The sequence below is a fragment of the Pimephales promelas genome, chromosome 12, assembly GCF_988280905.1.
Source record: "Pimephales promelas chromosome 12, fPimPro1.hap1.1, whole genome shotgun sequence".
Classification (NCBI taxonomy): domain Eukaryota; kingdom Metazoa; phylum Chordata; class Actinopteri; order Cypriniformes; family Leuciscidae; genus Pimephales; species Pimephales promelas.
The window spans coordinates 16675089-16701812 of NC_142780.1; the positions used below are offsets into that span (position 1 = coordinate 16675089).

At 39.2% G+C, this 26724-nt stretch overlaps 1 protein-coding gene across 1 annotated transcript; it reads right to left on the reverse strand.

Annotated features, from left to right (window-relative positions):
• Nucleotides 1-1265: 1265 nt before the first annotated feature.
• On the reverse strand, nucleotides 1266-26647 carry setd2 (SET domain containing 2, histone lysine methyltransferase). Its single transcript, XM_039679624.2, has 22 exons — nucleotides 26341-26647; nucleotides 21321-21443; nucleotides 19951-19972; nucleotides 15873-19858; nucleotides 15577-15708; nucleotides 15239-15367; nucleotides 15025-15148; nucleotides 14854-14931; nucleotides 14494-14591; nucleotides 14244-14388; nucleotides 13496-13630; nucleotides 13209-13337; nucleotides 11898-13061; nucleotides 11135-11183; nucleotides 10769-11039; nucleotides 9789-10575; nucleotides 8541-8666; nucleotides 7928-8064; nucleotides 7632-7743; nucleotides 5914-5988; nucleotides 5695-5796; nucleotides 1266-2743 (listed from the first exon to the last, which is right to left on the reverse strand). Exons 2-22 carry the CDS (start codon nucleotides 21347-21349, stop codon nucleotides 2573-2575), a joined length of 8001 nt encoding a protein of 2666 aa, XP_039535558.2. The 5' UTR covers nucleotides 21350-21443; nucleotides 26341-26647; the 3' UTR covers nucleotides 1266-2572.
• Between the last annotated feature and the right edge of the window lie 77 nt (nucleotides 26648-26724).

Sequence of the window (26724 nt, forward strand, 5' to 3'; positions counted from 1 at the left end):
AGGCGTATTGCATTCACTTGAAGAAAAAAAAATCTACTCAGTTTTTCTGAATTAATGAGTTATTTTTTCATGAGAAAAAAAATTGCTCTGTTTTTCTGAATTAATGAGTTAATTTTTCATTTGAAAAAAAATTTTTTCTCTGTTTTTCTGAATTAATGAGTTAATTTTTCGTGAGAAAAAAAGTTTTTGCTCTGTTTTTTCTGAATTAACTCGTTAATTCAGAAAAACAGAGCAAAAAAAAAAAATTCCATGAAAAATTAACTCGTTAATTCAGAAAAACAGAGCAAAAAAAAAAAAAAAAAAAAAAAATCCATGAAAAATTAACTCATTAATTCAGAAAAACAGAGCAAAATATTTTTTTTCTCATGAAAAATTAACTCATTAATTCAGAAAAACAGAGCAATTTTTTTTCTCATGAAAAATTAACGCGTTAATTCAGAAAAACAGAGTAGATTTTTTTTCTTTAAGTGAATGCAATACGCCTCCGTAGTCAACAGAACAACAACAAAAAATTATTATTTCCTCATAGCCTATAGAAAGCAGAGTGAAAAATGAAACAGCAATAAAATAATAGATTTGTTAAGTGTATAACACCTAAAACTATTAACATTCCATTAATGTATTGTTTTAAATCAGGATTAAATGAAAATTTGAACAATAAGACCCATATTTTGTTTTACAAATTTCCATTTGTAAAACAAAATATGGGTCTTATTGTTCATGCATCCATGTATCATTCTTTAACATTACTGTTTACCTCGTCATTTTCAATCAAAATGTCAAACTCGATCTTTGGGTAGATATTATGTATGGTAGACTTCTCCAATTAATTTGTTCCACTCAAATCAATTCCGCTTAAACTCCACCCCTCCACAATCTACTCCGTCTCAAAATCCAATCATTAACTGATGGACAGGACCATGTCCCAACCCTTCATCAAATAGTTCCCAATCGTCACAATACGGAAGATCATTCGGCCTGTTCATCTCTTTCTTTTCTTTACTTGTTTATTTTAATACGTTATTTATATTTAACTTTTTTCAAAACTTTTCCACTGACCCCTTGTACCCCAGTTTAATATCCCCTGTATTTAGCTACTGTTTTAGTTTATACAGCCTTTCTAAAACCAAGGACTGGGCCTTCAGACTTTTTGTAAGTAGTGGGTGCTATTTGTGTCACCCAGGATCAAACACAGCATCATTTTATAGCAGGACGCTAATGAACAGACATAATTTCTTTAACACAGGCATTAAGAAAACAAAGCCTTATTTTTTAGAAAACAGTTTATTTTATTTTAAAATGTTTTTACACTCAGTATGACAATGTGCTTGCACAGTACTTACAGTGGAGTGGGGTGAGACTCCTATTTGCACATAAAAAAAAAGAAGTCTTTCTACAGAGAAAGCAAAAGGAAAAAGAAACCATAATGACACCCCAACCTTTAAAATCCAACCCAATAAACGGAGCAGTGGGATAGTACGGATTTCTGCTTGATTTAGGAACAACGTAGCTGCACCGGTGGGACGGAGGACTCGGATCTAGTTGCATCCTTCGAATCCCGTTTTCCCGGTCTGGTATATTACACATATTTACACAAGACGGTGTGGACCTTGTCTCTGCTAATGGTCTCAAAAACTAACTCTCAATATATTCACATATAAAGCAATATAATACATTTCTTGAAACAGATTTAATGCAGGTTAATTAGGTGGGTTGAGTTAATTAATGGCCAGAGCTTATGGGATGGTAAACCTGATAAATCTAAATGCGGCGGCCACAAAAATAAGCTACAAACTGCCTTGAGGGCTTCACATATGCCTTTGTGACATGAATAAAAAAAGTTAATGTAAAAACAGTGTGAAAGACGTTGATAAAATATCATTGCTACATTACCTTCCCCCCCAGTAGAGAAGAAAAATAAGACCAGGGCAAATGGGTTAGATCACAGACCTGCACACTTCTATAGACTTAAAATCTATAAAAACAATGCTGGGCGACCCATGGCCAGTGAGTCCAAAACGACTAGTTCTGTGGATAGTTGATCTGAGACATACCATAAGCCTTAGCGTCTGTCTTTCTCCTACCCTCTTTCCTCGGCTAACATCAGCGAGGAATCGGGACCTTCGGTGGAGCAGGTAAGCTAATAAAAGCCCTTGATTACAACTATAGTAATGGTGTGGGGTGAAAAAGGAAAATGATTTTAATGGTCCACTTATTCTTTTTTTTTTTCCCCTCTAGAGTTTTAGAATGATCCTCCTCTCCAAATTGATGAGACTTGCCTTAGAGATAATTTGAGAAGACAAAAAGATCTTGGAAAGAGTCTGTGTAGCACCCATGGATTGCGTCCTCCGCGCTTCATACTGCAGCAGTTTATCTCATTATAAAAACGTCCCCCGTGTGGGACGGCTCAGGCAATGCCCCCTTCCCAGAGCAGCATTTACGACATGGTTAGAGCGTCAGTGGAATAGAACAACAGGACTCCCGCTTGAGCCGCCCTGTCCTGACGCACCAAAACTGTTCAGGCCAGGGGTGTTCGGTTGGAAAGAGCAGCCAGGTGGTTCCTGGGGTTGCTTCAGGCTAGTAAGTCCAGATCTGTGTCTTCCTTGGGTCGGTACACAGAGCCAAACTTCTGCATGTACTTCTTGATGTACTCCTTGGTCTTGTGTTTGACGTTTTCATTGCATTCAAGATCTTCAGGGTTTTTGCAAGACTTCAGTTCCTTGTTCATCACCCCATGAGTCAGCTGTGAGCAGAAACACACACTCATGTTTAGAGATGTTACACAATTCACATCTATTAAAGGGATACTCCACTTTTTTTTGGAAATAAGCTCATTTTACAACTCCCCCAGAGTTAAATAGTTGAGTTTTACCGTTTTCGAATCCATTCAGGCGATTTTCTGATATTTAGAAGAATATCAGTAACCAAGATAGTTTTTGGTCTCATTGACTACCATAGTATATTTTTTTCTACTATGGAAGTCAATGAGACCAGAAACAGTCTGGTTAATGATATTCTTCTAAATATCAGGAAATCGACTGGATGGATTCGAAAACGGTAAAACCCAACTGTTTAACTCTGGGGGAGTTGTAAAATGAGCCCATTTCCAAAAAAAGTGGAGTATCCCTTTAACATGACATGCAGCCATCCAATGACATCATAATAAATACTTCAGTGAGGACATCATTTGCTCCCCCTTATGCCATCCCAGATTATATGACTGACATTTTCAAATGAACTGAGATTTGAACAAAAATGATCAATGACATGCGAGTCCATATAGTAGATGGATCGCTCAAAAATATATAAATAAAAAATAACCATAGGCAGAGAGTGGCATAGGCTTAGGCAGAGAGTGGCATAGGCTTATCGTTTCCCTGCCCATGGACTTGAAGCTAGTGTGGAACCCTCTGTTGCTTCTGATTGTTTTTAAAGGGAAAAGCTGATCATAATTGCTGGTCTAGGATCAGTTTCTACATAATAATAGCATAGCGTATTGGCAATCTGGCAAACGATTTAGTGCATATCTGTTTACGCTATGAAGAACGTCAAAGGTTTCTATTTACGTGTTTTTGTAATGTAGCCAATCACAGGCATTTCTGGTGATTTTTTTGAAAGCAATGGCCAATAAGGGTTTACTTTAAAAGTTAGAATCAACTCACAGCTCAAAGTCGGAGTTTTTGTCCAGTGCTGAGCTCTGCACACTCCCAAATCCTCTCGTTTTAACAAAGTATAGAAAGATGTAGACAGCTTTATGTGAGATCGCGTTATCATAATGAACTAAGATGAGTGACAGCTTTTCAATGATTATAAAGGGACTGCTCTTTGACAACTTTCAAGGCAATATTAAATCAGTTCAGAATTTGAATATATCTTTATGCTTGACCAGCAGCCACATACACCCAAGCAAAGTTTCGGGAGTGCCATCCTATGAATTCACGTATTTCAGTTGTCATTATTATTGTCGTGTATACATGATTTATCTTCTTTTCCATAATACAAAATTGTGTAATTTAATTGGGTGGACCAACCATCAATCTGAGTGGGCCAGTGTCTCTGTCATGGGTCGGGCTTTTGGATAATTTAAAATAAATGTGCTTTAACGGTGGAATTATTTTAAACTATCCCAATGTCACACACAGAAAACCATGTTATAGCTACAAGATCCATCAGGAAATGCCACAGATTACTTTTTTTAAAAATCTGTTGTTGTTTTTTTCATCTGAGGAAAGAATTAAAAAAAATCTGGGATGGCATGAGGGTAAGTATATGATAACAATTTTTATTTTTGGGTGGAATATCCCTTAATGGGTGTGTAAACTACATATTTTTAAAAGCAATTAGTCGGTAGGGTGGCTGAAAAAGGACACTGTGAATAATTAGAAGAATATTAGATAAGTTTCTTGTTTAATTTGTTCATGTATTAAATGTTTCATTTAATCAAAATGTCTTAACTACATCTTACTGAGAAATGACAGACTTATCTCAGGTAAAACACACCAGACTTATCCAACCATTTAGTCCCGCAGCGCTGTACCCCACTTCTTTACTACAATCAGCAACAAGCTTGCATTCAGATCTGCCTGCATCCAGTCATCAACTGGGGCCGTATTCACAAAGAATTTTATCTTACCACTAGAAGTACTCCTATATCGCACTAAAATATTTTAGCTAGGAGTTTTCTCAACCCTGAAAGGCATTGTGAGTTACTCACAATGCCCTTCAGACCTTCTCTTAGTAATGGATGATGTCAATTCTCATGCACGAGCGTCCTCACAATGATCACGGTAATCATGGAATTATGACATCTAAATATGTATGTGTCCTACACAAAATAATAATAGTAATGTCATTGAAATGCATATATAAATGACATGTTTGTGCAGGCTCCAGTGAAGTGTAATTCTAAAAAGGCAGAGAGAGAAAAGTCGTGAATTCAATTAAATTAAAATCACAACCGCCACTTGTCTAATAATAAAAACACTTGTATTAACACTTGCTTAGTTAATTGACATCATATTAGCCTAAATAGACTACTTAAAGCAAGCAAATGTTGCTCCTATTGAAGTGAGTTAATGTAAAAGTTGTGGAATGACGGTGAATTATGAACTCGCCAAAACGGAAAAGAAAGCCCAGCTGGATGCAGGATCAGTTACTACTGCTGGCCCAGTTGGTGCTGGAAAAAAAAAAAAACATAATAGAAGGGAAATTCGGCACTGGGATATCAAGGAAAACTAAGTGTGAGACATGGGAGAGGATTTGTTTGCAGATCAATGCCGCATTCCCGCTTGCGAGAAGCGGTGGGATGCATAAAGCTCCTCTGTGAATAGGTCTTAGTGAGTTAGGAGTCCTCTCGACTTCTTTTAAGCTGTCCCAGACTTAGGTGCTACTTTTAGGGCTAAAATCCTCCGTTAGGAGTCCTAAAGCCTAAAGTTAGGAGTGACACACTCATTATTTTTAGGAGTTGCTATTAAATTCACCAGTTAGGAGCTCCTTTTTTTTTCTTCGTGAATACGGCCCCGACGTAATGAACCATTTTTTTTACTTTCGATAATCCATTTCACACAGATGTATGTCACAGATATGTATGCATGTTCTTCTGTATTGTTTCAGAAGACAAGCCAAAAAAGAATAAAGATGTCTTTTTCATTTGTCTGTTTTTAAAAAGCATACAGACACACACACACACATTACCTTTCTAGCAAGATGTTTGAAGTCTTCTGTATTACTGATACGGCCCAGCTTGCAGTCTGGCTTGCGGTATGGATTAAGGCATTGCACTATAAACTGTGACATCTAAAGAGATAAGCAGGAGAAATTGAAAGGTTAGACAAGTCGGACACACACGAGCATATAATAATATGCTATAATATTTTGGTAAAAAAAAAAAACCCAGGATATTCTCAAGCTCACCTCCTTGCGGAAGACTTCTTTGCTTTTTTTGGCCAGCTCACTAGACGTGTCTGCCTCAGCGGTCTTTGTAGAAAACTGTGGAGGAAAGGGGTCAAACAAAAGCCAACCCATGAAAATAAATATTGTGAATTCTGACAATTTGTTAGGAATAAAAAAAAAAACACTGTCAGTTTATTTGACATATTACTCATGTAGTGTATGTAGAGATTGTTTTAACATTCATACGAGCTACATTAAACAACTAACTCCCAGAGTCTCCTTAGGTAGCTGATATAACATAAATGAGAAAAATCATGTTAAATCAATGCCAAGAGTGTCAACTCATTGTCCCAAAAAGGGCAAATCAGTGCACATCAAACAAAATGCTGACAAACCAACAACAGACAACAAAACCCCTTGGTAACGAGATATGTTTAACTATTAAAAATCTTTATATTTAATTTTTTTTTAATATTTTGAAGTCTAAAATGAAAAGAAGATTGCTGAAAAGACAAAAGAGATTCTGAAAAGCTTGAGTCCCAAACAAGAAACCACACATAAATGAATGCAGTTTCGACAGCTGGGTTTGATTAGTATCAAAGAGAGCCAGAGAAAACACCAGAAAAAGCCTGAGAGAGAGAGAGAGAGGCACAGAAAAAAAGAAAAGAAAAGAAATGCAGAGTGGGTAATGAGGGAGAGAAGACTATAGTAAATGACAGAACTATCAAGACGGTTGTGACCTTTGAGATGACATTTCTTTAAAACAATGTTTACTGTAACTTGTTTTTTAACTTTGTTTTAATTCGGTTTTCTTAAAGCTACACTGTGTGATTTTTACTCCCATCTAGCAGTGAACAGGTATATGACCATCCAGTGAATATTAGTTTCTGTTCCTCTCAATTCCAATTTCGTTCTATCTCTTACGGTGGCCAATGTAGTCCAAGATTTGGCTTCCAGTTCGACCTTGTCCACTCAAACGTAAATGCGAAAGGCGAAGCTTGAATTAACGGGTATGTCCCTCTTTGGCTAATGTACTTTCAAGATGGAGGGGCAACATGGTGACCGACATTAGAACCCCTTACCCGCATATATTTTCAATGGTATATTATAGACTCACGAGAATACTTTATTACTCGAACGAAGTAAATATACATTTTTTTTTTTTTAATCAGGGACAATGCACAAAATACATTAGTCTTACGAAGAGATGCTTTGTGCCAGAGAACTATCAAGACGGTTGTGACCTTTGAGATGACATTTCTTACAAGATCTGCCATTTCTTGGCAGAAATGATCTTGTACAAATATTGATTAGTGCACTGTTGGCATCATGCCTGGTGAAATGTAGCCACACTTCTGATCTTTTCCACATCTTTTACATCAATGGGGGTTGGGACGCTCACACACTACATCCTCATGTGTGAGCCACATCTCTGGGCCTTACCAGCATTAAACTAGTGTTTTTCCTTGATTCCTCACCACAGCCAATCATGCTGCATGCTTTTTGGCTCACTGATGTTGACGAGATTAATTTGGTACCGAACGACAAGACATTTTTTAATACTCGATGGTGTCGAGGCAATTAAAAAGTATCGAAGCCCTAATTAAAATTGGTTTGTGTACCAACATATAAATATTTGCTGTTTAGTTATTAAAGAAGAACATTTACCATATTTCTAACTCAAGGTTGGGGAAAATCCCAAGATTTTTCCCTTTAAAGCATGAGGAATTGCTTAATACCTTTGAAGGATTTTCATCGTATGTGGGCGTCCCAAGGTCCATCTCAGCCTCGTTTTCTAGACTGCCTTCCTCTGTAGTCCCATCCCAGCTGGGAGGATCCCACTGTGTTTGCCTGATAGAGAGAGAGCACATGAAGCAATTACAATAGGACAATGGAAGACATGGTCTTTCTGTGATGTCGTAACTCTTTAAATCAATCCATGCTGATGTCGTCAAGCTTAATTGAATAAAAGGAGGTTTGATTCTTGAAGTTTTAATGATGTACAGACTGCTTGTTTAATAAGGACCATCCGTACCTGGTGATGATGTGGTAGTAATAAATTTTGCCCTCTGGGTCTCGCGCCACTTTCCAGCTGGGAGGCAGGATAATGGTTTTAGGTTTGGGAGGGGAAGGAGGCGGCAGGTCAATGATGCTGTTGGGTACGATCATTTCCTGTGGTGAATCACAGTTCAGGGGAGGTTAGTCAGAATGTCGAGATTCCTGGAACCCTGTTTATTATTATCTATAAAGTACTAATTACAAGCTAGCAGGACCATGATAGTATAGTATAGACTGTGACCACTATTAAGAGTACTAAACATATAGCTTGTAGTTCTGTATCAAGTTAACACACATCACACTGAATCAACCCCACATTACAACTTGTTTTAATTCAGAAGACACAAATCTCCAAATTCCCGTCTTTCGGATTTTAATTAGCATGTGTCTTTAAATCTTTGTCTTAATTTATGCTTGTTTTTATAGAACACTTGTGTGGAAAAAAATATTTTTATTTGACTAATGGATTATTCATTTATGTGTTAAAGACTAGAACATTTTTTGAAATTCCAATTCTTAGTCCTTACATGTCTATAATTACCAAGAAGGAATGCAGCACCCTCGTGTGGTGACAGACATGACTTGCATACCTGTTGAACTGTCTGAGACGTGACAATGGTGGTGACGGTGCCACCCTGCTGCACTACCACACCCTGTGGATGACCCGTGTACACCTGCTGCCCATGCAAGTAGTTGGCAGGTGGCTCAGTGTATGCCTGTACACAATCACAAACAACAGTATGCCATTACATGCTACTTGTTAAGACTGATTATTATATGTTTAAGTGTTCACTCTTCAAAAAACAACAACAAAAAAGCACCACCACTGAGTACATAGTAGTAGTTATGCCCTGTAGTAGTAGTTAGGTCTAATAAAACATCGGTACCTAGTCAACCGTTCTCTGAGATTTGTTTTCATGATAATTGAATGTAAAGAGTTTTATCCCAAAAAAACTGTTTAGTGTCAAACGCTAGTAATGGGGGCATTTACTAAGTATAACGAAATTGCTAGTTTATACCACTATAAAGGCTCAAAATAGCCCCACACTAACACAGTAACATAATGAGGGTCCATACATGCAAAACAAAGCATTGAGAACTTTGTAAGTGTACAGACCGTTTAATAAGAAGATACTTTATGAAGACAGTTCACTTCGCGTATACAGACAGGAGCCATCTTAGAAAATAGTCTCAATAAATCAATCCCTGTTCATACAGTTCAGAAGTTCGCTGAACTTCATACAGTTCAGATCACTCAGCACGACGTTCCTGGTTCGACTTATCGACTTGTTTTTCAAAGATCCTGTCTGTTTACACGAAGTGAACTGTCTTTATAAAGTATCTTCTTATTAAACGGTCTGTACACTTACAAAGTTCTCAATGCTTCGTTTTGCATGTATGGACCCTAATTTAAATCTCTCAAGCTCCAAATTCATTTAGGCATTACATTATAATGTACAGTATAAAATATGACTTTTACTGTGGTATGTGCTAAAGATTACATTCAACACTTATTAAATGAGATTACTGTTATTAAGGTAATATCAACGGAAAAATAGGGGAAATTAGCAATATATTCAAATACAATCTGTAATATCTGCCAGTGACCAATGTTGTACGGATATATTGTCTATCCTTAGCTTTTTTTATTTTGCATGTAAAATGCAGCATGTGTAAAATGTCACATTTACTATCATTTTATGGAATTGCATTGCATATTTTGTATTTATAAAAATACCTCGCTCTCTAGATATCTGCAATGAAAATCGTTCATCAGTTGACCACTATATGATAATACATTAAGAATAATTATTGGAAGGAAAGTATTGGTATCGAACCTGTATGACAGGAGTGCTGGTTTGCGGGTAGCCTGCAGGAATGCTATAGATGGTCTGGCAGGGCTGGCCCTGATAGTAGATGGCCGTCTGAGGCTGTGCCGTGGTAGAATACTGCTGGGTGGGCTGCGTCTGCACCGTGACCGCCTGCTGTGTGTTGGGGTCCCAGAGCGTGGTGTAGCCCTGTTGACTCTGGACCTGCGTGTTGGCTGTTTGTGCAGGCACCGACAGGACGGCCACGCTCGGGTCCTGTGCTGGCACTGCAGGCTGGATGAACTGCTGAGTCTGTGTGCCAGAGGAAAGCTCCAGAGAGGCAGATATATGTCCCAAACTGGACGCAGGACAAGCCTGGGTGGTGGTGGAAGAAGAGGGTGAAGCTAGACCGAGATCTGATATGATGGGCTGAGTAGTTGTTTGGTCGAAGGGACCAGCAGCTGGGGTGACACAAAGTGGGTCTACGGGAGGTGTGGGCAAGAGCACTTTTCCTGCATTGGGATTGGTGGGATCCACATAGGTCTGGATAGGGTATCCAGGTGGGTAGGCCATGAAGCTCGGACTGGAGGCGTAGGCCAGTGGGTTAAACGGAAGTGTCTGTAATTGTTGTTGTTGCTGCTGCTGTTGTTGTTGCTGCTGCTGCTGCTGTTGTTGTTGTTGTTGATGCTGTTGTTGCTTCTGAGCCTCACGCTGAGCCATTTCCTGTTCAAAGAGCTTCCGTCGTTCCTCGGTGGACAGCTTGTTACGAGACTCTTTGGTGTGGAGTTTCTTCTTGCTGCTGTTGGCCTGCTCATAACTACAGAAAATAATGCAAGAAGATCTAACATGATCTTTGAACATGTCTTTTTAAGGAATAGTTTGCCCAAATATGTTGTTCCAAATACTTTCTTTAGGAAAGAATAAAACTCGTACAAGTTTGGAAACAACATGAGGGTGATTAAATCATTACGTAACTGTATGCATTTGTTTTATTGTGCCGTATATCTTACCGGTCATCGTTTCTGCGGCCCCTTTCATAAGCTGAAGGTGGAAGAGGGGAAGTGGAGCCTCGCCGTCTTTTCCTATCCGCACTGCGAAGGGACGATCTCTCTCCATCCCTCTCCCGCTCCCGCTCACGGTCCCAGTCCCGTTCACGCTCCCAGTCTCTGTCCCGGTCTCTGTCTCGATCCCGATCACGTTCCTTCTCTCTTTCCCGCTCTCTCTCTCGGCTGCTCGAAGAAGTGCGAGGGGTCATCAGGGCTTCCCGATCACGACTGCGATCTGTTGGAGGAAAACAATGGAGTTCATTACAAAAAAGTATGAAATGGTTTAAATTAAACTGGGTAGGATAAGAGTATGATGCGTTCTTGACCTACCATTTGACTCTTTTTCAACCTGGCTCTTCTTTGGTATCCTGTAAACCTCCTAGAGTGAAATAAAACAGCTTGTTTATTTGTGATCCATCATTATCTAGTCTTCAAGTGACACAGATACAGTTCAGCCCAAAGCATAATTAATTTTTTAAGTGTATGCTTATCATATGAGTAAAGCTGAACACATAGCCTTTCTACATACTTCATTTCATACAAAGCTGGTGGTTGACAGGCGCATTAGAAACGTTCACATTTGTCCAGTGTCATTGTTATTTCACTTCTTATGTTATGATTGGCAAAAATGTCTTTGTACTCTTATACTTAAACTCTAGTTTAAGTATTCAACCTCCACAGTGCACATCAGTAATCAGACAGTTTCTGGTCTCATTGACTTCCATAGTATGGTAGTCAATGAGACCAAAAAAAGGTCTGGTAACGGATATTCTTCTAAATATCAGAAAATCGGCTGAATTGATTCGAAAACGGTAAAACACAACTGTTTAACTCTGGGGGAGTTGTAAAATGAGCCTATTTCCAAAAAAAGTGGAGTATCCCTTTAAAATGTTTTTAAAAAGGTGTACTCACGCCTTTACTGGTATTAGCTTTAGGTTTAACAGGCTAACTCAAATGATCAGTCCCCACTGTACTGTATTTAAAATTTATAGCATTTCCAAAAATACAGGTATCAGTGAGAACCATAAAGAATCAGTATTTGCACTTGGCCTCCAAAAAAACTTTATTTGCTTTTAACAAATCTTAGTCTTGCCTTTAAGTCTTTCCAACTGTCCAGCAGCCGGGCAGCCATGTCACAGATATCAGAAGCGCGAACTTGTGGCTCCTGACTGCGCTCGCTTTCCACGTCAGAAACGCCTTCCTCCTCATCTTGAGAGGGCGTTCCCACTGCAGCGCCCTCTGCTGGAACAGCCACAATAGCCAGGGACGATGCATCAGCAGACTCTGCAGCTACAACAGCCTCTGATGATGCGTTTTCAGTAGAAACAGTAGCAGAAACTGGTGGAGTGGTCTCCAAAGAGACAGATGGAGTTTCTGTAGGTGTGCTCTCTATGGCAACAGCTGTAGAATCAGAGGTTACACTCTCCATTATGACTTCTAATGGTTGCGTGGGTGCAATTTCTGCTACGCTACAAATTTCATTCCCTTCAGAGCTGCACTGTTCAGAAGATGCATTCTCCACCTGGGTCTCAGAGATGGGAGTTTCCACATCAGAAACCACATTGTTACTAATGTCTTGTGCAGATGTGGTGTCTGTGACTGAAGGGACATCTTCAACGGTCACTGACTCTGTCTGGATCTCTGATGGCTCCTCACTCTTGGTCTCGTCCACCATTGTCTCATCCTCTAGTTGTTCTTCAGGCTTACAAATGAGTTGTTCTTCAGGTTCTTGCATTACAAGTGTCTCTCCCTCATTGACAATGGCCTCTGGTTTTGAAAGTGAGATTTCTACAGTTTCAGGGGGTTCCTCTTTCAATCCAACCTCAAGCTCAGCTTGACTTTCAGAAGGTGCTTCAGTGCTTTCTACTTTCACCTCCCTTTCAATCGTGGCTTCCAACTGTGAAGCCTCATCCTCAATTTCTTCCTCTTCTTCATCCTCCTCTTCTTTTCCATCTGAAGCTTTACTAGCATCAGACATCGCACTGTCCAGACTGTTCTCACTGATGATCTTCAACCTACGATAGACAGCTCGCTTGGGAGTGTCCCCGTCCAGCTCAGTGGCCAGCTTGGCCGGTGGACCATCAGGAGTGTTGAGGGGCGTTTGGGCACGGGAGGTGCTCTCACTGGAGTAACCATCCTGTTCGGCCGGTTGGCTGAGTGGTCGGCTTTGAGCCCAGCGCTGGATAAACTGCAGCACTCGGCTCTCCTCCAGCATGTTCTTCGTTGAGATGGGTAGCACTGCCAGAGCCTTCATTATCTAAACAATTTGCAACAACAACAACAAAAAAATTAAATTTCTATGTATGAGTTTAAAACTGTACAGCTTTATTATAGTAGCATTTACTAAAATATCAGGCCACAAGGAGTTTGCTAAAGGAACATAGCAGTGATATTGAACTCTTACCTCCATCTGTAGTTTAATGTTGTTTACAGAGTTGCTCTTAGCCTCAGAAAGTTCAACCATAAATATCCACAGCAGCGAGAGGCCGTGGTGATCCAAAAACTGCTTCAGGCACAGGGGATTTTGGGAATTCTGCACAGGCATGCAAAAAACTCAGTAAGACCAGATATCAATCATTTTTAAATGCTTAACGCCACACCAAAAACATGCAGCAGTATGTCTTCAAACACTGCAATACTGTGCAATCTAAGAAATCAAATTCATCTCAATGTGACATTGTTGCAGTTTACCTGGATGAGTTTAAGGCAGGTAAGTCGTTGTTCCATCGTCTCCACTCGCACCATTAGTCTGCAGAGTGCGATCACATCTTTCTCTCCACATAAGCCTTCTCCATTCTCCTGCAGAGCCTCCAGTTCCTCATCCAACTGCAGAACAACATCAACCAGTTTAGACACCAGCAGTGTCACAGGGGAAATATTTCTTGTTCTTGATCAAACTGTGACCATGCCAAAAGCTCACTTCCAATTTTAATCCATTTAATTTACCAGCAGGATGTTTTTTATATTATGCCAGAAATGAAGAGTGCTAGAATGCAAACAAGCTAAAAAATCCTTAATGCAATAAGCCTGAATGCATGCAGAATATATTAGCCATGATATTTGTAGACTGGAACAGGCCCTGAAAGTCTCAGAGCAATTAACATGCAAGCAAGAACAAATCTGACCCCACTCAACCACCGATCATTGCTCTGGTACAGCTGCATTTTAAGATAACGTTTTGCTTACAACGGTTCGAAAATCTAGCAGGCCATACATTGTTTGTGTCCTTGCTTTAACACATAATTATTCAAGCACAAATATCAGGGGAGGTCGTGTTTTACACTTTCAGTCAATGCATGGGTTCATTCTGAATAAATAACAGATTAATATTAGGTCGTGGACTTGACATGTAAAACATTTTCTGTCAATGTTCATTCGGTCTTTCTCCTGTTATTTCCAAAAGCTGGATGTAGCACAATAATGAAGCCCTCTTCCTCACCGTGGTAAGTGCACTGTCAGTGTCTTTCTTCCGTGGGCGTTCCTTCTGTTTCTTCCCACCTGCTGCTCGGACACTGACCCGAGTCTCTCCACCAATTAAACCCCGACAGCTAGGAGCTCCACAGAAACACTTCTGGGCCTCTTTACTGGTTGACAGAAGGAGGAAGTTGTGACATTATGGCCAACATTTATGTTATTTCAATTTCAAGAACAGTAAGACCATATGTCATATAAATTATTTGATATTTTACCCATATCTTTGGAACTGATAATCAAAAGTAAGCTCCGAACCAGCTGCCACAGCTTTAGTGGTGAAGAAGCCAACACGGAGCTGGCCATTCACAGTCCACTGCAAAGGGTGCAATGGATTAGAAATTCAAAACAAAGATTTTACACGGAAATCACAGACTCTAAGTTCCAGTAGCACTTATTCCTTCATGGGCAAAATCATGTTGGGATGTGCAAAACACAATCAGATGCATTCCTTAGCAATATTTGGATATATGAAACAGATATTAGGTTATAGTACAAATATCGTACAAATAAATACAGCATGTTAGTAAGTAATCAAGTAGTCGTCCTTGATAAATGACTATTTCAAGTGCACTTACTTTCTGAGTTTCACAATTGGGTTCACAGCTATGATTCATGAAACGGGAACAGTTTCCTTTTAAAGTAGCATCAATTATCTGCAGACATAATGGAGACATATAACCTTAATTCATGAAAGTTAGCAACGACACTTCTATTTCTCATCTTTTGCACCAATGACATTAACTCACCTCATTATTTTTCAAAGCCATGAAATAATAGTGAATGTTCTTGTTTCGTGCGTACTCCTTCACCCGTGCTTTAAATTCCCGGTGATCCAAAACTTCTCCGCAGTATTCTAAAACAAAGGTGTTCCTGGAAAATATATCCATAAATAGGTAACTTACAAAAAAGACAAAGAACAGATCTAATAAGCACTTGATAATTGAAGCAAATAGTACTTACGGCTGTAGGTCTTTGCCTGCTCGTAAACCCCAACCTTTGCTCTCTGTCAAAATGACCTCAAAGTCTGCATGCTGTTTCATTTGGAAGCGCCGGTTGGAGCAGTATGCTCCATTTAAACACCGGGAAGAGCTTGAAAGAACAAGAAAAAGGAAAAAAATATGTATAAACATTTTGCCTTCCATGATCTTTCTGAAAAATCATAAAGTTGAATCAATTGGAGATTCCAGTCTCAACAACTGCAATCTGCAAATTATATAAAATCAGCCAGTAACAATCACAATATTGCAGGTTCTCTCTGCTTGAAAGCTAATATTATGATGTAGTAGCAGGATATCTACCACTCGATCATCAGCAGGCGATTGAGGCAATCTTCACCACAGGCCATTATCCCTCGGGCTCGCTCTTCTCTAGAGAGGATGGCACACTCACACTGCATACGCTTGATGTCACGATGAGACTTACTCTTTTTACTGCAAGGACAAAGATCAGATTTGAGGAGCTTTAAGAGAGTTCAAATTAAATGGACAAACATTTAGAAAATCAAAAACAGTAGAGCATGGTGCTACCAACACAAATAATATCAGATATATAAGAATAAAAATGGGTGGAAAAAAAAGGAAAAATAGACACTTACCGTTCAGTCAGATACAGATTTTCTTCGATGAGGTCAAAGTAGGGTGGCATTTTTTTCTGCTTTGCCTTTTCCTTCCACACAGATGGATCCCGGAAGTTGTCGAGACTGAGCAGTGGGCGCTGCACCTCTTCATGGAAAGAATCCTTACTATCTTTCAAACTCCTTGAGTTCTCATCCAAACTATCCCTTTTACTGGTCAGACCGGCCTCGGCCTCATTATCTGATTCAGATTCAAAATCTTGACGTCTCTTCTTAGGTGGGCCCCTACCTCGATGAGGCTTTTGGTCTTCTCGAGGGGCTTCTGAGATTTTCTGATTTTCTGTGGTGAAGCTGCAGTTGCTACTTATCTCATGGGCTTGAACAAATGGGGATGATCCAGGAAGATCAGCAGACAGGATAGATCCTTGTTTGATCCCTACTACCCTTCTCTCACTATCGTAATCATGGTCATTGGTCAGAGAGTCTGGATGGATCTGGTTAACTGAATTGTGATACTGAAAAGGCATACTGTTGACTAGTCTGCTGGTTTCAGAGATGGCGGACTGAGCCCATGGATCTTGTCTGTGAACATTTTCAAACAGAGCAATTCCTGGCTGAGAAGGGCGTTCGGTGCCATGACTGCTGTCGGGTTGCTGAAATGTACTGCTGGGCTGTTCTGGCTGATTGAAGTCCCAGGCTAAGCAATAACCCTTCCCACCCCTGAAGTCATTCGAGTCCCCATATTGCTGCTTTCCTCCCTTCCTTCCATTCCAACTATCTGGTCTATCATGGTACTGATGGTGATCTGATTCGGGTCGCCTGCAATTCTTCTCAAAACTCTGAGTTGGGGCTTGGTTTATCTGGACACAGACATTTGGTCTTTCTTGGGCACCCCAGTTCTTGTCCACATGAGCACTGGTAGCCTCCGAATGGCTGGTGCTGTCAATCATGTTGCTCTGCGATTGGTAGGAGACACCTTTAACATCTGGAATTGCAGCTTGTGCACCGGCCTTAAAAAGTGCAGCTGATGATTCTTCAAGCTTGGACTTATTGTTAAAGCCATAAGCAAACTCCCTATTAATGCTTCCATGTGTATCAGTCAGTTGCTGGCCTGAAAACACTGAGGACCCAGGAGATGGTTCAGTCAAATCATTTGTCTCAAGAGCAATTGTTGAATTTTTTGGCACAACCACCACAGAGTGCAACCGCTTTAAGGAGACCCGCTCATCATCTGAATCAGAGTCCGATTCTTCACTCTCACTGTCCTCACTGTGGCATTTACCGTCATGGTTTAAGGAATCAGGGTCTTGAGTTTCAGACCTTGGTTTGTCTACATCGATTTTCTCTTTACCAGTAGAACAGCAATTAAGGGGAAGATTACTTAAAACCACGGCATTTGTTGACTGAGGAATTTCAACAGTCTGATTTACTAATTCACCATGGGTATATTGGTTTCCAAGGTCAGATGTGTGGGGAATTACTTTGTGATGAGACTCAACTGAGAATTTGTCTTGTGTTTGTCCTTCTACAGATTTTTCTAATGGTAATTCAGGGTACTGTTTCTGTGTACATGATTCATCAGGGGTAGTATCACTGTTGAACTCTATTTGTTTTACTAAAACAACCTTATTAACATCTGGATTCATTATTTTCATAGGACTTTGATATTCTGAAGTGACTTGACCAACAATGTCCCATCTGGATTTTTTAGCACTACCATCCTTTTTCAAAATCTCACTAGGTTGTTCAGAATTCATGTCAAGTTGCTCAGAATCTTTTTCAAAAAGTTGAGCACTCTGTGTGACAGGTATACTGATTGTACTAATGCTTAGCGATGACCCATCCGATTTAGTGTTTAATTTCAAGCATCCTCCAGCTGGTAATTCTTTCACAGAAAGAGAAAGAGGGTCTGCCAGTGATCCTACTGAATCCTGACTGGGAGAGTGGCCTACACAAAATGACTCAGCCGGTCCTTCTATCAGAGCTTCCATTTGGATTGGAATCTCATCTTTTATTCCAGGTTCATCAGCCTCAGTGGAACTTCTAACTTCAAGACTTCTACTTGTTGAGGAAGTGGATTGCATCAAACTTTCAGTTGTCTTGTGGCTCTCAGAGACATTTGTGCACTTTTCCAAACTACTAAGATCTTGGTTTGGAGGCTGATGCTCGGTTTGTTGATTTGTTTCAAACAAATTAACTTTGAGTGTAGTTTCATGCATCTGTTGAGAAATGCCTTTAGCTTTAGGCAGAGTACAGTTTTCATCAATTTTGTTGCATTCCTTCTGAGGTGTAACTGAACTGGGGACTAAATCTGACTTCTTTGTGTTATTACAGTCTGTTGATTGTCTCTCTGTCCCAGTAACATTATTTAAAGTCTTGTGATCCATTGAATCTGTATTCCTGGATGATGTAGTCCGAGACCCAGATGATCTGTCTGATCCTTGTGACTGATTTTTTTTTCTGTGCTCCTCATCAGAGTCAGAGCTGTTTTTATGGACCTTTTTCTCAGATGTTCGAGATGAGGTAGCTCGGTTGGAATTTGAGGTTTTAGCATTAATTTCCGATTTTGAGTGGCCACTGGATTTCCTGTGAACTGCTTCTGCTTCAGGAGAGCTCTTTCTATTGGATTCAGAATCAGCAGCTTTAAAATTGGATCGTTCTGATTTTGAATGCTGTGTTCTTTTGTCTGACTCAGATGATCGAGAACAATCTGTGGGTTTTAAGTCCCTGCGGGATCTGGAGTGAGTGGATGATTTTAATTCTTTTTGTGAGCTAGAGTACGTAGAGGATCGGCTTGAGTCACTGCCTCGAGTCCTTGTCCGCCGGTGGTCATCCTCCGAGTCAGAGCTGTCACGAGACCTGCCATCAGTTCGAGACCGAGAGCTTCTCCTTTCACGATGAGGAGAACTTCTATGAAACCTCCGCTCAGAATCATGGTAATGTGACCTTGACTGTCTCTCACTCCTTGACCTTTCAGATCTGGAATAAGAACTAGTTCGACAGCCTCGAGATCTGGACCGTGAACGACTTTTGGTCCTTCTTCTGTCTCTGTCAGAACGATATGATCTTAAAGACGTGTGCCTGGATTCACGCTCAGACTTTGCCCGACTCGACCCCTTTTCATCTTCTTTCCTATCAGGTCTCAGCTTTTCGAATTCCTCTGTTTTGGAATTAGAGGATCTTTTCACTTCATTTATCTGGGATTCAGATTTTATTTTATTTCTGTGGTCACTAGATTTCTGGCTAGATGATGTACGAATTGAATCCCCATCAGACTCCGAACCTGGAAGTGTGCTTTCTGATCGTGGCTGGGATTTTCTGTTTTCCTCATGCTCAGAAATATTGGAAGAGTCCATATCTCCCTTCCCAATATGGGAAGAAACAGGACCTTTAAGGCATGAGTCTAATGTCTCCTGAGGGTTTTCCTCTTTGATAACTATTTCAGAGGAACTATCAATGACAGAGTTCTTGTGAGACTGTTGCACTGAAGTGTCAGTTTCAACCTTGGCTGAAGATCTAATTTTGCCTGACTCAGGTGGGATTACTGGCTCTGAAATATCTGACGAGGCAATGCTGACAATGGAGTTATCCTCGACAACAGTAACGCTGAGAAACTGTTTCTTAAAATGCATCTTTCCAAGAACCTGTTTTGATTTGAGTGGGATGGATACTGAAGCAGGTGCAGTCTGGTTCTCCCCCACTGCTGGAGTATTTGTGTCCACATTCTTGGTTTCATCAGTCGGTCCTGCTAGATCTGTAGTAGGTACAGATCCAGCTTGCAGTGGAGAAGAATGTTCACTTGTAGATTTCTCTAGGCTTGGTGGGGCTAAAAATACATTTTGACGTGGTTTCTTTGTCTGTGCAAAGCTAAAGGAGACCTTCTGTCGACCCTGTTCCTCAAGGTTTACCTTTGCCTTGTTTCCTTTAGGCAGGAGATGGTTTGTCAATATGACCCTGGGTGCAAGGCCTTTGAATATGACTTGCTTCGGGAGGCTTTCAACCTTGATCTATTGATGCACATAAAAAATACAATTTAGCATTTTATAACCATGTAGTGTACATTTAACAAACAAAAAGAGATCTAAACTTAAATACCTACCGAACAATCGTTTACATCTTCCCTGTTGTCAAATGAACAGCATGAAAGAAAAAAAGCAGAACATTAGTCCAATTTAAAATGTCACTTTAAAGAAAATTAACAACCTGCTGCCAGTTGCATAAACAGCCATTTTGTAAAGACTGTATCTTAACCAACTAGCGATTAGTCAAATGGCAATCATTCTTACTTTAAAAAAGAAATATGACTAAATTCTTGTACTAGTCATATGAGTTTATAACTATTATTTTATCCAAAACGCCAATGCCTAAAAGTTATAAAAGGCCTAAGACACACAATTATATGGTTTATATTTTCTTCCTATTTTTGAAGTCTCTTCATATCATACAAGACTGACAACAAATAAGCATACTGTTTGCTAGTTCTAATATGCAACCTAAATGAAGCTACCAAGCAACAACTAGGTTACATGTTCCTCTGAGACTCATTTTCTTCATCTGACCTTCATAATGGAGTCACCCCACAACGATAATAGTATGAGAGGGCCATCTCATGCCATTCATATGTCATATTATCTGTCAGCAATATTTTAATCTACCATGACCCTATTTAATTTTTTTTTTAATAATGGCACCTAGCATTTTGATGTGACCCACTTTAGCCATTCTAACGATACTGCTATAAATATATATAAATGGCACTCACTAGAAGCATAAAATAAACTGAAACATAAGGCATGTGAAATGCATTTACTATATAAGCTCAAATACTAAACACAAAAGCCAAGAGCTGCACTGTTAGTTAAAAATGCATACAACCATGTTCAAGCAAGTCCAGCACATAAACGTGGCAAGCAAATGAGTAACAAAAGTACTGTCTAATCTGAACACAGATTCTTTGTTAAAACTTAGCCCACAATATTCAGGTTAGAATACAATTACTTATGGATTATACATTAAACAGCCCACTGCTCCACACATTCCAGATGTTGATGTTTTATATTGTGATAAAAAGCTGTGGCATTTCTCTAAAGTTTGTTTTAAAATAACTAAGGGGTGAGATGTGAAATGCAAAAAGGTTTTAAAATCTTTTAAGCCTACATAATATATGCAAGCACTAGGCTATCTAAAATCCCTCAATAGTGCAAAACCAAATTTAGCCTAGAACTGGAGAAGCAGGATTAATATTGCAGGGATCCATGGCTTAACATTTTTGCATACTGTCCATTGGCATAAGGAGCTAAAGATATATTGGCCCATGTCAAATTGAAATTGGACATCGAATTCTGCAATTCAAGTTATGTTCACTGAATCACAATTGAAGATTACTGCAAAGCCTCTATTCTATTAACAGCCAAAAGGGAAAGTTTTGTTTTTGCTTGCAGTTTAAACAAATGGTATACTGCACCCCACCTGAGATCGGGATTCAACAGAGCATCCATGTTGAGGCAGATCTGATGCTGAACAGCTTGAAGGAAGCTGCAACACTGGGGCAATCCGACTCAGAGAAGTATGCTCTCTGACAAAATGTCACACCTATGGAGAAGAGACAGCATGCCTTAATTCAGTCAATGTATTCCCTGATTCAAATATATTTGTTCTCCACATTTGAACATACAATATTTTGTCTACAGAGGAAGCGTCCAGGTATCTAATCGTTAAAAGGAAAAAAAAAAAAAAACATTTAACAGAAACATCACTAGATGTTTCCATAAGTGCTAATTATATTTTAGAATTAGGTTACTGTGTTTTTGCTGTCTAGACCAGTGGCGCAAATGGGTGCGTCCCAAAAAAGGGTCACAAGTCTGTTTTGAACTGTTTAAGGACAGCAGGTAAAAACTATACTGAAGTTGTAATGAAATGGATAGAGCTATGGAATAATCATTTTTACGATGCTGATATGAGCGATTCTGAATTGAGGCATAAAACAAAATAATCAATTTTTAAAAATGTAATTAAATAGGCCTATAAAACATACTAATGTACTGTTTTATTTCAAATAAAGTACTCATCTTATATATTAATATAAAAGGTTGCATCCTTCAGAAAGCAAAGCACTTGTATCTGATGTTGGCAGTCATGGCAGATAATGTATAAAGCATATTTTGGCTTTTATGAAAAGAACATGAATGAGAAAATTAAGTGATGTTAAAAAAAATTTAAGCACAATAAAGCACAAAAAAGATATCAATGCGTTACCCGCGCTGACTGACACACTTGAAACGTGTCCACAGAAAGACCATCCATTTGTCCTTTGTGTCAGAAGTAGCGCAAGCATTTGGAGAGTACTTTCAGGAATTTAGTGCGTCATGTTGCGCCACGGCGCATGTGTAGACAGCATCGCTGATTATAATGAGCTTAATTTGCAAATGTTGCAATCTACGAATCATTGCAAGTAAAGATTCTCACCTCTCTAGAAATGGAAGTAGAGACAGATTATTTTGTTTCATAATGCAACGTACAGTCGAGGGTAACTGAATAGACGGTATGCATTGACATCACTTTCCAGACGGAACTGAGTGGCAAAAGAGCCTGTTGTGTGATGCAAAAACGAGAGTAAAACAAATAGTGTTAGCAATAGTAATAGCAATAGTGTTCCTTACAACTTACTAAAGATCCAGAGATCCAGAGGAATCATGTTTCCTGACATTTATATGTGCTTGATTTCGACGCTGGGGAAATACATAAAGCAAATTTGCCTGTGAATGCATTATGTATAGTTTTTTGTCAGTGTTTACTTAAAAACATCCAATTATGCCGAATATATGAAGGTAAATATTTAATTGAGGTGTTGTCAATACAATATATAACAACACAATAAAGGGTATGATTTTCCCCCTAAATTCAGCATACTAACACAAAATGATAACCAGCTGCCTGGAGTCCAGTTGTTTCTATGAATTGCAGCGATCCATTTGCTTCTCTGTTCTGTAGCTGTTGGCAGTCTATAATATAACTCAGATTTTTTTGTCAAATCTAGTCAATCGCAAAGCTCTTTCTTATAATTTTAGATGTGTTTTGTGTGTCTTTCGCGGCATTCACTCTGGAAAAAAATGCTCTGTTTACCACTCAGTGGGCGTAACTGCAGTCACTCCTGCCGACGGTTACGTCACGCGCATACTCTCTATACTGAAAAGGGAAAATGTATGGGGAAGTTTTTTGAGACATGGTCGTTGTCTCAAATAAAGGAAGCAGATAAGCTGCAGTTTGCACTAAATTATTGGAGTCTTGCATACACGACCGGAGAAAAGTCTATGCAATTTCACCAGAAGATCCAGTTATGACGTTTTGATTAAACTTAAAAACACACAAAAAAAAAAAAAAAACATATACATGAATCTATAGAGCTGGTAAGTCCCGCCCCTTCGGCTAACCTCGCTGGACCTCTCGGTTGAAAAATGCAATGCAAGTGAATGAGAGAAAAAATTATTATTTTCTAATCCCGTTTGAATTTTGCAATGAATGTAAACATAAGTTGTCTTTGAATTTTTTATATCATTTTTCGTGTAAAGAATGCAACAATTTAGCAGGTAGAACTTTCATACGGTTAGACTTTGTGTGAGAGGAGAGCACTTTGTGGACTACTCTTCGCTGCTTTCGACGCGTTTGATAAACGTCACCACCACTAGCACACGGATCCCGCTAAACAAACCATTGTTTGAATGTGACATTTGGGTACAAATGTCACATATGCGGCGTGTAGTCTTTCTCGGTATGTCTATTCTACAACTGCTAGCCAAAGAATCATGCAATAAACTGTCAAACTCGTTACATGAAAAATTTTATTAAAAAAACAACAACAGATGTTCACAATCATGGCATAATTCAAATGGAATCAGAAAATAATTATTTTCTCTCATTCACTTGCATTGACGCTTTTTCAACCTAGAGGTCCACTTGGAGTTTTACGGATGGGCGGGACTTACCAGCTCTATAACATCACAATAAGATCTATAACATACATTTTTCAATTTTCATTTCATGTTGACTTTAAGAAGCAACTAATTATATGATTGTGCGTAGTAAAATGGTTAATTCACCCAAAAAGGAAAATTACGTCATCATTTCCTCATCCAAAAGGCCCAGATATACTTCAAGCGAAATCGAAGAACAAACTGATCATTTCGAACAAAATCAGACAGAAACAAAGTTCGTTTTGGGAGTTTGAAACAGCTGCTAACCACATTGCTGTTGTCTGTGGCAAATATGTATTAGGTAGGTGTGTGCGGAGACTCCGCCTTCTGGTCCATGTGGCTTCAGTCTGACGTCCTTGAGTGAAAACCCTTAGAGAGCTGCTATTCAGTTGAAAATTAAGTTGGATTTCTGATGAAACGAAACACTGACACTGTTTTTCACGTTCAATATGGTAAAGCAGCTTCATTTTAATCTATTGTTTAAATGATATATAATTAAACAAAATATGTGCACTTCAAACATATCCAACGACGCTATCTATGATCATGTGCTTTTCTTATGCTTTAATAAAATGCTAGGCGTTTTATTAATTTTGTTGTGTATTTATTTTTTGGATTGAGAGGAAAGCGTGCAGGACATATTTACATAATCATCTAAACAGCGTTCTCCACATATCAGAGTGGGTGGCGTGAGATGTTTGATATAGTATATCGCTGCACACGTATCTCGAACTTCGTTATACTCATAAATGAAAAAAAAAAAAAAAACGAAAAAGAACCTTGTTGTGAATATATCTGGGCATTTACGTTGTTCCAAACATTTATGACTTTCTTCTGTTGAACTACAAAGATGATTTTTTGAAGCATTTTGGTAACAAGACAGTTGACGGTTAGTCATAGACTTGCACAGTGGGAAAACAATACTATGCAAGTCAATGGCTACCATCTACTGTGTGGTTACCAACATTATTCAAAACATATTTTGTGTTCAACAAAAGAATGACACTCATACAGGTTTAGAACAACATAAGGGTGAGTGAGTGAATGAATGATGATAGACTGTATTGGGTGAACTACCCCTTTAAGACAGTAAATTAAATAAGCTTATTGATATTTCAAACACTTTTCATTTAGCTGTCAAAACAATCTTTACAATATTCTGCAGCAAATTCATCCAACACTTGTCTTGAATATTAATATAGCTGCTAATAGTAAAATAATATTTGGCCTAGTGTTTGTTCCATGTTTACGGCTGGTAAATTACACTTCTGTGTTCTTCATGGATTTACAAAATGACTGTTTTCATATTCAGCCTACATGTCATGTTGAGCATTTTGCATATGAATAGGGCTATGCAGTTAAGTGTAATATTTATTATATATTCAGTTTGATTTCTAGGAAATGTGTATGCTTTAATCTATAATCTTATTAAGAATGTTGATAGTTAAAGCCTTAGATTTGCTATGCTTGTGGAAACGAGCAAATGTAGAATTGAAATGGTCATCTGACAGAAGTGGAGGGAAGAGCACTTATCTGGCTCAGCAGGACAAACTGCCTTTTGTCTCAAATGTGAAAGGTAAACTACGTACCCTGGACGTACATTGGTGAACCCTGGTATAAGACATAAATGAGTAACAATGGATTATGTCGTTTATTGTGTCCAAAAATGATAACTTGATCGTCGATCTTAAAATAAAGGAATATAAATCGACATGTTGTGGCAAAGTGTCCAAATAAATGCTAAAATACTGCAGAGGAGCGCATGTGGGTGACGTTTGTTTGCACAACATAGCAATATTAGGTCTACAAATATCTCAGTTCAATTATTGCTGTGGGTGACCATAACGAAACAGTGCGAACAACACAAGTTCTGTAATAATACGGCCTTCGGTTAGTTACCAGTAACTCCAGCAATGACTGTCTGGTTCATAATGTCAATGAGCTGGCACTGAACCGCGGGAGCTAAAAAAAATTTAGCTCGTGGATATGAGGCCTACACGGAGGCCTCGCTGTACCTATTTTCACTTGTGTATCCGGAGCATACGATATACAGCATTGTCTAATAATATTTTAGACATTCTGTTAATTTCTAGAAACAAATAAAATCACATTTATATAATTTTTGTAACATCTTTTGATCGGTACTTGCATTATAGTAACGTTAGTTTCCTCGGCTCGCTGGCTAACTAACACAGTGAACTGTCGCTATGGTCACCCATTTGAAACGTCTATGATTGTTTATTTTTTACAACCGAATCTATTTGTTGAGTTGAGCTTAACGGGTTATCTACAATACCCTTTTCTATACAAACCAAAATGTACAGTTTGACCTATGGTTTATGCTCTGAAACCATAAAAACAGGTCACCGTGAGCGTTGGGTTAGCGAGTTAGCAGCAAAAGGACTAACGTTAACTAGATAGCTCAATGGCTACCTGGTTAAAATCTGTAGTGCATGTAGGTTTTCATTGGGTATGTTTTGTGTGCCAAAACAAACGCGCACCAGCTGTAATGTACTTACTTCGTATACTTCTCCAGTTCGGTCAGGCGCTCCATCTTGTAGGACAATGATGGCAGTTTCTTTCGCTTGTTTTCTCCCTAAACATCCAGCAGAACAGACGTCAAATCCACACTGGTGTTAGATAGCATGCAGGCTGCAGCTAGATCCAAATGCTTGCGTTTAATGCTCGGTCCACGGTGATCAAATAAATACTCATTAGACGACTCCTCTGTACTGGTTTATCAGTATGAAGCGGGTTGAGGAAGGCACCATCCTTTTTGTTTCATGGTGTGGTAGGGCAGCCTCAGATGATCTGGCGGAGTCGATATGCGATGCACCGGTCGTGGGACTCGCGGCTCCTCCTCTCTCGTTGCCAGCCACAGCTCATGCGGTGAAGAAGAAGGT

Excerpts from the sequence above, each read along its gene's own strand:
- setd2 (XM_039679624.2), bottom strand. The coding sequence starts at position 21,349 with ATGGATGCTCTGTTGAATCCCGATCTCAG. Across the intron at positions 13,338-13,495 it reads CCTGCCTTAAACTCATCCAG|AATTCCCAAAATCCCCTGTG; the intron begins GTAAACTGCAAC and ends ATGCCTGTGCAG. Across the intron at positions 7,744-7,927 it reads TACTACCACATCATCACCAG|GCAAACACAGTGGGATCCTC; the intron begins GTACGGATGGTC and ends TCTCTCTATCAG.